The 13,494-nt window shown below is 38.4% G+C and overlaps 1 protein-coding gene across 1 annotated transcript in view; it reads right to left on the minus strand.

Moving 5' to 3' along the window:
• Window positions 1–13,494, minus strand: part of LOC128221957 (uncharacterized) — a 40,560-nt gene that overhangs the window by 26,027 nt on the left and 1,039 nt on the right. The window contains exons 2-4 of the mRNA XM_052930674.1: window positions 9,439–9,527; window positions 8,940–8,973; window positions 2,100–2,191 (exon numbers count right to left, since the gene is read on the minus strand). Coding sequence (XP_052786634.1) covers window positions 2,100–2,191; window positions 8,940–8,973; window positions 9,439–9,527 — 215 coding nt within the window. The remainder of the gene's footprint in view (window positions 1–2,099; window positions 2,192–8,939; window positions 8,974–9,438; window positions 9,528–13,494) is intronic.

Here is a 13,494-nt window from a genome sequence, read left to right on the forward strand (position 1 = left end):
GTTCCCAAGATTTCTGTAAGATATGACCAAGTGACCTAGTTTTTGACCCCATGTGACCAATTTTAAAACTCTCGTTAGATTTTATTAAGGCAAGCATTCTGACCATATTTGAACTTAACTGACTATTCAATACCAATGTTTGGTTCAGGACACAATTTTTCAAAGATTTCACCTACTGACCTAGTTTCTTACCCCATGTGACCCAGTTTCGAACTATTCAACAACAATCAAGTATTTAACAACAATCAAGGAAAACAGTCTGATTAAGTTTCGTAAATATTAGATTGCCTGTTCTCAATATTTTTTCTAAGATTTGACCTATTGACCTTGTTTTTGACCCATATGCCCCACTTTTAAAATGCAGTCGAAATTTAACCCAAGAGAACATTCTGACCATGTTTGAACATAATCCAACCAATCACCTCTATAAAATAGTTTCGGACAAGATTTTTAAAAGATTTGACCTAGTGCCGTAATTTTTTATCACATGTGACTCAGTTTAAAAGATGTCCAAGAGTTCATCTGATTTTCGCTGATTTTAACATGAACGATAGCGTTGAAAATTGTCCGATTTTATGACCCCTCGGCGGAACTCCGTGTCTAATCAGATAAGAAATTACTCTTGTTTAGAAGTTATTTTTTTATGTGTATGTACATGTACATTATTAATCAGACAAGATTCTTACCAGCTTTTAATTTATTTTGTGTCCGAAAATGCCAATTGAATATTGTCTTGACTTGTTGATAAGAAAACATTGAATCATTGATAAATTGCCACTAATGGTATTGCATCATAAAACAGCAGACATTTTTACATGATTCTGAACCATGACCTCTGATGTCACGCGCGTGATCAATACATTATATAGAATATACTTTTTATTATTGGTGGTTAAAAATAGCTATGACGTATTAGGGAATTTTTCCACAGAAAACGAGGCAAGTCTTCAAACATGTGCTGTGAACTTTGAACGTGTGTTTGACCTCCTGATTTTCCGAAAATGTGTAATAAGTGACCTAGCCTTTTCGGGTGAAATGTGTTTATCAATGTATTCAGTCATAAGTAAAAAAATATGTTTATAAGATGCATGTGCAAATAGTAAAATACGACTGCATTCTTGTGGTAAGCTAACTTTATGTGAAACGGGCAGAGGAAAAAGAATAATAGCAATTTACTGAAGCCTTCATTATCGAAGGATTTTTTTTATAAAAAACATAACTTTAGCGTAGATTCTTATCAACAACTCCGCAGAGTTTCGCTGAGGTTACCCCTCCGAGGAACGCCGCGTTTGTCAGTCTTCGGCCGACTGATCACCCTCCGAGGGCCTTAAATTCCAACTCCGAGGAACGGGGACAGATGATAAATTTGTTGCGTTGGCCGCGATAGCGAAAATCCGCGGAGGAAAACTGAAAATGGGTCTTACTCGTTGAGTGTACTGTATGTGAACTAGTTTTTAATTAGTACAAGACTTCATCATGGACATTCTGGTTATGTTCTAAGAATATTTGACCATGTATAATGCCTCTGGTATGTTCCAAAGATTTTTCTTAAGATTTGACCTAGTGACCTAGTTTTTGACCCCATGTGACCCACTGTGGTCCATAATTCATCAAGGGGTACATCATGACCAGTATTAATAACTAATCAATTATTACCATGATATGGTTCCGGATAAGATTTTTCTAAGATTTGACCTAGTGACCTAATTTTCGATCACATGTGATCCAGTTTTATTTACAACCAAAAAATTATCAAGGGAAACATTCTGATTATGTTTCATGAATATTTGACCATTTATAATGCCTCTAGTATGTTCCAAAGATTTTTCTAAGATTTGACCTAGTGACCTAGTTTTTGACCCCATGTGACCCTCTTTAACAAGTGTTCGAGGTTTTATCAAGGGGAACATTCTGCCGGAAGGACGAACAGACGGACAATGCTAAAACAATATGCCCATCCCGAAACCTTCTATTCGGCGGGGGATAATAATGGTCAGGACTAAGCTCCGACCTCAACTGACAGCCAGTTTTCAAACTATGACCTGTTCCAACAACAGCAGTTTTACTATATATATACTTAACATTAAATAGTTTCATACAGGCGGTTGTTGTCGTCGCGGCAAATGGTCCCTGTCGGCAACCTTAGGTACAGCAGCAGTTTCTCAACATCAGACAAGCAGTCAACTTCTCCCTGTAAACAAACACATACTGTGCAGGGATTGTTCAGGAACTTCACAGAATTATTATAAAAAAGAAGAAAAGTTTTGATATTTTAATATATTGTTACAAAGTATATGCAATGCAAATCTACATGGATGGTAGAAAAATTGTGTATTTTATCCAACACTACACCTAGATATCTCCTCATAACCCTCATATATGCTCTTGGCTTGGATTAAATTTATCTCAAAATTTGCCAAAAACAAAAACTGATAGCACCAAAATATAGGCATATTGACATATATATGTGAACTAAGTGTCATTTTTCAGAAGTTTAAGGACATTATCTAAAGCAGTAAGATGCAGGCATCCTGAAACACATCTAAACATATGGTGTCCTTTTTGGTCCACATTCAATTATGCAGTAATGTAAGGTTTTGCAAGGATCTGGGTTGGAGGCACAATGGTCGGAGAAACTATGGTCAGAGATACTATGATCAAAGACACTTTAGTCGGAGATACTATAGTCAAAGACACTATGATCAGATACACTATAGTTGGAGACACTATGGTCTGAGACACTATAGTCTGAGATACTATAGTCAGAGGCACTATGATCAGATACACTATAGTTATAGATACTATAGTCAGAGACCCTATTGTTAGAGCCAATATAGTCAGAGATGCAATGGTTGGCAACACTATGTTTGGAGACACTATGGTGGGAGACGTTATGGTCTGCAACACTACAGTCGGAGACACTACAGCTGGAGACACTATGGTGGGAGACGTTATGGTCTGCAACACTACAGTCGGAGACACTATAGCTGGAGGCACTATGGTTAAACACACTACAATGTGTCTGGAGAGGCTATAGTCGGAAACACCACTGGCTGGAGACACTATGTTTAAATACACAATGACTGGAGACGATATAGTGAGTCAGAGACACAATGACTGGAGATGCTATAATCGGAGACACTATGGCTAAAGACGCTATAGTCAGAGACACTATGGTTGAATACACTATAGTCTGAGATGTTAAAGTCTGAGACATTCTGGCTGGAGACACTTAAGTCGGAGACACAACGGCTGTAGACACAAGTCTAGGACACTATGGCTTTAGACAATATAGTTGGGGACACTATTGCTGGAGACATTGTGGTCAGAGACACAATGGTTAGAATAACAATAGTCGGAGACACTATGGTTGGAGTAACAATAGTCGGGGACACTATTGTCAGAGACATTATGGTCAGAGTCACCATGGTCGGAGTAACAATAGTCAGGGACAATATTGTCGGAGACATTATGGTCGGAGACACTATGGTCAGAGACACTATGGTCGGAGTTACAATAGTCACAGACACTATTGTCAGAGACATTATGGTCAGAGACACTATGGTCGGAGTAACAATAATCAGGGACACTATTGTCGGAGACATTATGGTCAGAGACACTATGGTCGGAGTAACAATAGTCAGGGACACTATTGTCGGAGACATTATGGTCAGATTAACAATAGTCAGGGACACTTTTGTCGGAGACAATATGGTCAGAGTAACAATAGTCAGGGACACTATTGTCGGAGACATTATGGTCAGAGACACTATGGTCGGAGTAACAATAGTCAGGGACACTATTGTCCGAGACATTATGGTCAGAGACACTATGGTCGGTGTAACAATAGTCTGGGACACTATTGTCAGAGACATTATGGTCAGAGACACTATGGTCGGAGTACAATAGTCAGGGACACTATTGTCAGAGACATTACGGTCTAAGTAACAATAGTCAGGGACACTTTTGTCAGATCAATTATTGTCAGAGACATTATGGTCTGAGTAACAATAGTCAGGGACACTATTGTCGGAGACATTATGGTCAGAGACACTATGGTCAGAGTAACAATAGTCAGGGACACTATTGTCGGAGTCATTATGGTCGGAGACACTATGGTCGGAGTAACAATAGTCAGGGACACTATTGTCGGAGACATTATGGTCGGAGACACTATGGTCGGAGTAACAATAGTCAGGGACACTATTGTCGGAGACATTATGGTCGGAGTAACAATAGTCAGGGACACTATTGTCGGAGACATTATGGTCGGAGTAACAATAGTCAGGGACACTATTGTCGGAGACATTATGGTCGGAGTAACAATAGTCAGGGACACTATTGTCGGAGACATTATGGTCTGAGACACTATGGTCGGAGTAACAGTAGTCGGGACACTTTTGTCGGAGACATTATGGTCGGATTAACAATAGTCAGGGACACTATTGTCGAAGACATTATGGTCGGATTAACAATAGTCAGGGACACTATTGTCGGAGACATTATGGTCGGAGTAACAATAGTCAGGGACACTATTGTTGGAGACATTATGGTCGGATTAACAATAGTCAGGGACACTATTGTCGAAGACATTATGGTCGGTTTACAATAGTCAGGAACACTATTGTCGGAGACATTACGGTCGGAGTAACAATAGTCAGGGACACTATTGTCGGAGACATTATGGTCGGATTAACAATAGTCAGGGACACTATTGTCGAAGACATTATGGTCGGTTTACAATAGTCAGGGACACTATTGTCGGAGACATTACGGTCGGAGTAACAATACTCAGGGACACTATTGTCGGAGACATTACGGTCGGAGTAACAATAGTCAGGGACACTATTGTCGGAGACATTATGGTCAGAGACACTATGGTCGGAGTAACAATACTCAGGGACACTATTGTCGGAGACATTACGGTCGGAGTAACAATAGTCAGGGACACTATTGTCGGAGACATTATGGTCAGAGACACTATGGTCGGAGTAACAGTAAATGGGGACACTATTGTTGGAGACATTATGGTCGGAGACACTATGGTCGGAGTAACAATAGTCAGGGACACTATTGTCGGAGACATTTTGGTCAGAGACACTATGGTCGGAGTAACAATAGTCAGGGACACTATTTTCAGAGACATTATGGTCTGAGTAACAATAGTCAGGGACACTATTGTCAGATCAATTATTGTCAGAGACATTATGGTTTAGAGACACCATGGTCGGAGTAACAATAGTCAGGGACACTATTGTCGGAGACATTATGGTCGGAGACACTATGGTCAGAGACACTATGGTCGGAGTTACAATAGTCACAGACACTATTGTCAGAGACATTATGGTCAGAGACACTATGGTCGGAGTAACAATAGTCAGGGACACTATTGTCGGAGCCATTATGGTCAGAGACACTATGGTCGGAGTAACAATAGTCAGGGACACTATTGTCGGAGACATTAATAGTCAGGGACACTATTGTCGAAGACATTACGGTCGGAGTAACAATAGTCAGGGACACTATTGTCGGAGACATTACGGTCGAAGTAACAATAGTCAGGGACACTATTGTCGGAGACATAATGGTCAGAGACACTATGGTCGGAGTAACAGTAGTCGGGGACACTATTGTTGGAGACATTATGGTCGGAGACACTATGGTCGGAGTAACAAGAGTCAGGGACACTATTTTCAGAGACATTATGGTCTGAGTAACAATAGTCAGGGACACTATTGTCAGATCAATTATTGTCAGAGACATTATGGTCAGAGACACCATGGTCGGAGTAACAATAGTCAGGGACACTATTGTCGGAGACATTATGGTCGGAGACACTATGGTCAGAGACACTATGGTCGGAGTAACAATAGTCACAGACACTATTGTCAGAGACATTATGGTCAGAGACACTATGGTCAGAGTAACAATAGTCAGGGACACTATTGTCGGAGACATTATGGTCAGAGACACTATGGTCGGAGTAACAATAGTCAGGGACACTATTGTCGGAGACATTATGGTCAGATTAACAATAGTCAGGGACACTATTGTCGGAGACAATATGGTCAGAGTAACAATAGTCAGGGACACTATTGTCGGAGACATTATGGTCAGAGACACTATGGTCGGAGTAACAATAGTCAGGGACAATATTGTCGGAGACATTATGGTCAGATTAACAATAGTCAGGGACACTATTGTCGGAGACAATATGGTCAGAGTAACAATAGTCAGGGACACTATTGTCGGAGACATTATGGTCGGAGTAACAATAGTCAGGGACACTATTGTCGGAGACATTATGGTCTGAGACACTATGGTCGGAGTAACAGTAGTTGGGGACACTATTGTCGGAGACATTATGGTCGGATAACAATAGTCAGGGACACTATTGTCGAAGACATTATGGTCGGAGTAACAATAGTCAGGGACACTATTGTCGGAGACATTATGGTCGGAGTAACAATAGTCAGGGACACTATTGTCGGAGACATTATGGTCGGAGTAACAATAGTCAGGGACACTATTGTCGGAGACATTAATAGTCAGGGACACTATTGTCGAAGACATTACGGTCAGAGTAACAATAGTCAGGGACACTATTGTCGGAGACATTACGGTCGGAGTAACAATAGTCAGGGACACTATTGTCAGAGACATTATGGTCAGAGACACTATGGTCGGAGTAACAGTAGTCGGGGACACTATTGTTGGAGACATTATGGTCGGAGACACTATGGTCGGAGTAACAATAGTCAGGGACACTATTTTCAGAGACATTATGGTCTAAGTAACAATAGTCAGGGACACTTTTGTCAGATCAATTATTGTCAGAGACATTATGGTCAGAGACACCATGGTCGGAGTAACAATAGTCAGGGACACTATTGTCGGAGACATTATGGTCGGAGACACTATGGTCAGAGACACTATGGTCGGAGTTACAATAGTCACAGACACTATTGTCAGAGACATTATGGTCAGAGACACTATGGTCGGAGTAACAATAGTCAGGGACACTATTGTCGGAGACATTATGGTCAGAGACACTATGGTCGGAGTAACAATAGTCAGGGACACTATTATCGGAGACATTATGGTCAGATTAACAATAGTCAGGGACACTATTGTCGGAGACAATATGGTCAGAGTAACAATAGTCAGGGACACTATTGTCGGAGACATTATGGTCAGAGACACTATGGTCGGAGTAACAATAGTCAGGGACACTATTGTCGGAGACATTATGGTCAGATTAACAATAGTCAGGGACACTATTGTCGGAGACAACATGGTCAGAGTAACAATAGTCAGGGACACTATTGTCGGAGACATTATGGTCAGAGACACTATGGTCGGAGTAACAATAGTCAGGGACACTATTGTCGGAGACATTATGGTCAGAGACACTATGGTCGGTGTAACAATAGTCAGGGACACTATTGTCAGAGACATTATGGTCAGAGACACTATGGTTGGAGTTACAATAGTCAGGGACACTATTGTCGGAGACATTATGGTCGGAGTAACAATAGTCAGGGACACTATTGTCGGAGACATTATGGTCTGAGACACTATGGTCGGAGTAACAGTAGTTGGGGACACTATTGTCGGAGACATTATGGTCGGATTAACAATAGTCAGGGACACTATTGTCAAAGACATTATGGTCGGAGTTACAATAGTCAGGGACACTATTGTCGGAGACATTATGGTCGGAGTAACAATAGTCAGGGACACTATTGTCGGAGACATTATGGTCGGAGTAACAATAGTCAGGGACACTATTGTCGGAGACATCATGGTCGGATTAATAATTGTCAGAGACACTATTGTTGAAGACATTACGGTCGGAGTAACAATAGTCAGGGACACTATTGTCGGAGACATTATGGTCGGAGTAACAATAGTCAGGGACACTATTGTCGGAGACATTATGGTCAGAGACACTATGGTCGGAGTAACAGTAGTCGGGGATACTATTGTTGGAGACATTATGGTCGGAGACACTATGGTCGGAGTAACAATAGTCAGGGACACTATTGTCAGAGACATTTTGGTCAGAGACACTGTGATCAGAGTAACAATAGTCAGGGACACTATTTTCAGAGACATTATGGTCTGAGTAACAATAGTCAGGGACACTATTGTCAGATCAATTATTGTCAGAGACACTATGGTCGGAGTAACAATAGTCAGGGACACTATTGTCGGAGACATTATGGTCGGAGACACTATGGTCGGAGTAACAATAGTCAGGGACACTATTGTCGTAGTTATTATGGTCGGAGACACTATGGTCGGAGTAACAATAGTCAGGGACACTATTGTGGGAGACATTTTGGTCAGAGACACTATGGTTGGAGTAACAATAGTCAGGGACACTATTGTCGGAGACACTTTTGTCGGAATAACAATAGTCAGGGACACTATTATCAGAGATAATATGGTCGGAGTAACAATAGTCAGGGACACTATTGTCAGAGATAATATGGTCGGAGTAGCAATAGTCAGGGACACTATTGTCGGAGACATTATGGTCAGAGTAACAATAGTCGTAGACACTATGGACGGCGACACTATGGTTGGAGTAACAATAGTCAGAGACACTATGGTCAGAGTAACAATAATCGTAGATACTATGGACGGCGACACAATGGTCGGAATAACAATAGTCAGGGACACTATTGTCAGAGACATTATGGTCAGAGACACTATGGTCGGAGTAGCAATAGTCGTAGACACTATGGACAGCGACACTATTGTCGGATTTACAATAATCAGGGACACTATTGTCGGAGACACTATGGTCAGAGACACTATGGTTAATGGAGAAGTCTGATTCACATACATATTTGTCTACAAGTGGCAGAAATGGCAATACATTATAGATCTATCAAAATATCACAATTGTTCATTAAAAAATGCCAACTTACCAGAATTTTGGAAACCCTCTCTCTGCCATCAAAACTGTAAGAACACAAACTTGTTGTCAAATATACTGTTATAACTTAATATTAATTACATAACATCAATTACGCGAAATATAATACATTTATGGATCACATATGAGAATTTATAAACTCAAACCGACTTTAAAGGCTGTCCATTTAATACATGTATATCTACAGTGGTGGAATTTAACACAAGCCCTCATGCTTTCCAGACTTGCTTAAATTCTGGAATTTATATAATAGGCTTGTTCAAAATAGTATGCCAAGCAATGGGGCCAGAAGTGGTAAAAATTCAGACTCTATGTTCACCCTAAAGTCTTATCTCAGTGACTGTCTTTAACTAAACAGTTTCATCTAAATTTCTTTAATTTTCTTAGAATAGTGTCACATTGGTATATTGGAGACAACATGGACCTTCATTAATACTAAGGAGTGAGCTTTCAAAATAAAATGTAATGTACAATAAATAAATAAACTCCACCTTATTGATGATTCTAGACCATCGTGTATCTTCATATATCTTTTACCAACGTTGGCATCTCTTGCCTTCTTTTCTAACACAGAATTTGGCTGAAAAATATAACACCAACCTGAACAATCACTAACCAAAGCAATGAACTTAGCAAAACATGACCCCTGGTGGGTTTCTCTACAGATACCTCAAATTTGTAAAATTGAGTTACATTCACAAAGCATGAACTTCATGTATAACCTTCACATTTGTTAATGTGTTTCCTATGGAAAATCCTTCATAACCAAAGATGTTATCAAACGTTATGCCCCATGAGCGCTGCTTTGTTAGGAGCATATGGAAGTTATTCAATAGAAGCGTTTTAAAAAAAACTGGAATTCAGCGGATTTGGATGATAGGAGCGCCCATCATAGTCAAACCAATTTTATAATATTTGGTGTTCGGACATATTTGTAGGCCAATGAAAATCGAGGATTAACCCTACTTACTGAAGCTCCATATCATGTAGAGCAGATTTGACGATTAATATAAAGACTTATTTCTGTAGAGAGTATTTTGTCGATCAACATGATTTGGTAAAGTTGTCTATTTTTCATAGATCACTCTGTCCTCAGCAAATGAGTGAAGTAACAATGTTTGCCAGTTAAGCGTGCCGATTTCTGGAGGCAGTTGAAACTTATGTCATGAACTGATTTTGAAAATAGACGAGTATTCAGCTATCAAATCCTATTGACATCTATTCAAAAGTCCAAAATATAACACTTGTACTAAAGTAAAAACAATTATCATTGATCATCATCCAAATAGGTGTACATCGATAAACATACATTTAATTACAAAGGTATTTAAATATTTCAAAGGTACATGTATTGACGATAAAATAAAACAAACACCAACTGTCACAAAATAAGCTTGTCCTAATTTTACGATACCAAGCTTGGTGACAGTTGGTTGTACATTAAGCCAAATTTTGAGTGAGGACACTGTAAATAGGGTACAGTTTCTGGCTAATTCAAGGGCAATAACTCTAGAGTGACTTGAGCTTTATGGTTGGTTATCGAATTTGTGCCCATAAATTTATGCCCATACACATTCTGACCAAAATTGGTAAAAACTGGACATAGGCTTCTTAAGTTATTGATCGGATAAGACTGATTTTATGTTATTTCTATAATTAATGCAGTCTGTGCCTTAATTTTTTTTCAGCACTTGTCCAATCGGGAAAGTAATTAATGAAAACCACTTGCCCAAACACAATCTTACTTGCCAAAAATAACCAATTCATGCGTAAATATACGAAAGCCAATATTTCAATATAATAATAACGTTCAATCAGGATTTGTAAATTGTTGATGAAGAAGTTATGAAAACAGAGGGATCTAAATTTCGGAAAAATGCACTTCCCCGTTCGGGCAAAAACCTTGGAATTTGACTTGCCGTATTTACTAGTCCCGGGCTTCGGGCAACCCAGTTAAGGCGAAGACTGTTAATAGGTAATAAGTCTTCATTGACTCAAGCAATGTGGCTGGTTATCAAACTTGCCCATAGACTTTTAAGTTATTGATAGAAAAACATACTGGATGCAGATACGCTGCAGGTTTAAACTATAACATATCCTGTTATATGAACTTTTATAATAATCAGGTTGCAATTCAACTATATATTATGCACTCACATATTTTGATTGGCTTATGTACACACTTTCAAAATAATGAGAAACACTCGTTTATTTATCATGAAACTAGATATATAAGTCTTTATTTTTATAGTCATTAGACTGAGCGTTTTAAAAGGCAACACAAAATGACACAACATTACTTTAAATCGCACAATGTTGTCTGTAAATTTTGTTATCATAAAACAGCAGACAAGACACAAAACAATCATCAATGTACATACTAGCATGTGAATTACAGTCCTAAATTCAACCTCCAGAATCTAGATTGGTAAAGGTAAAATCCAATACACAAAATGATCTGAAGCCATTTGTATTAAATATGTTAACATATTTATTTAATTATCACATTTAACCAATGAAATCATTTTTCGTCTCCGTGGCCTAGTGGTCAATACACAGGCATCTGAATCATTGTTTGTCACTAAAATATTGTTTAAAATCATTTTGGGTACATACAATGAGATAAACAACACATCTGAAGATATTTAGTGTCTTTGATATACAAAAAAGATTTTTGTATATCAAAGACACATATCAAAGACACTAAATATCTTCAGATGTGTTGTTTATCTCATTGTATGTACCCAAAATGGTTTTAAACAATATTTTAATGACAAACAATGATTCAGATGCCTGTGGGTCAATATATATATATATAACTTATAAAATGTATTTGGTTTGGTAATATTATAGCCTAGTTGGACAATCAAATGCTCTACTTTTAATATGATAAGATTACTTTCCACACCCAGAATTTAGCATGTTTGGGCAAAAATCACATGCAATATTCAAATTTCACTTCCATTTTGTGAGAACACAAATTAGAACACAAATGGTCTTTTTCTAAAATGTATCATTTCAATGTATAACATTTCTTTCCATTTAAAGTGAATATTCGGAGTCATTTCAAGTACACCCAGCAGCTCTGTAGCCACAGTCATTGTAAAAACCAAAGCCATATCATCCATCAGAAGTTTATCAATAAATGCAAGAGAAATATTTTAAAACATCCAAATGAAGTGAATACTTATTTGTTGTCGGGTAATTCATACCAATGTCGGACGTAGTGAGCCATTAGCAAAGTGAACCAGGTCGTAGTGAACCATTACAGAAGTAAACCAGGTCGTAGTGAACCATTGTTAAAAATATATCAACTCAATGAACCATCTATTTGTTGTATAGTGTCTATTGTCTAGTTTGACACTGCTTTAAAAGGGATAATTATCACCCTATGGTGGTTTACTTGGTAAAGGTTCACTTTCGAAATGGTTTCACTTTGATAATGGTTCACTTTGGAAATGGTTTCACTTTGGTAATGGTTTCCGTTTGGTAATAAAATGGTTCACTTTAGTAATGGTTGACTTTGGTAATGGTTCACTTGTGTAATGGTTCACTTTCAAGTCTTTGGATCAGAATGACTGTCACCCTTGCATACTACAACAAGATACAGTACACTCCACGCGGAACTACCACTTTCCGTTTTCCTTGGCGGATTTTGGTCATCACAGACACGACATCCAATCATAATCCTCTTTCCTCTGCGTTTTACTCGTTCACCCACCGAGGCTGATCAGTGGACCGTATAATTACAATTGCCGCGTTACTCGGAGGTAAAAACACCGCGAAACTCGGAGGAAAACCGATAAGAATCTCCCACTGTATCTAATTCTGTTTAATTTATTTGATATTTTTTGCTACACCCGTAATTATTTATAAAAATAATTTATTTCACGTATCTAATTTTCGGACATCCAAAGGACATCAATCGTAACTTTCACACTTACCAAGTTTCACAGACAAAGATTATCTATCCATCTATCTAACCATATACACCACTATTGACAAGTTAATTAGTAAATACCCATCCTAAACGATGTATTGCATGTAGAAAGAGGAAGTGTGAAATATTTATTGGAGGATTAAATAAACAACAAGGGCAATCAAGGGATTAAGAAAACAAAGACATGACATTTTTGTAAAACGATCTGCCAATAAGCTTTAAAACTTGTACCACACTTATAGACTGTAAGAAGCAATTATGTAGTTATACTTATTGAATCATCAATAAAAGTCAACACATTCAATGATATAGGTAACTAATTAATGTGATGAATTAAAGTTGGAAATGCAATACTTAAGTTACATTCGAAAACACCACTCAGACACATTAATCCTGCATAACAATATACATGCTCTCCATGAGATCCTCGTGGGTAAAACTGTGAGTAATGTGACTTCACACAGTGTGACTGTTTGATCTGAAGCTGATAGAATGTGTTATTCATTACAATGCATGTATAAAATGGTGTTTAATGGGATTTTAATTAACTTGATGAAGGATTTACACTTATATGCGTAATAAATAAGTTTAGAACCATTGATAACTA

This window comes from Mya arenaria, chromosome 16 (genome assembly GCF_026914265.1).
Source record: "Mya arenaria isolate MELC-2E11 chromosome 16, ASM2691426v1".
Taxonomy (NCBI): domain Eukaryota; kingdom Metazoa; phylum Mollusca; class Bivalvia; order Myida; family Myidae; genus Mya; species Mya arenaria.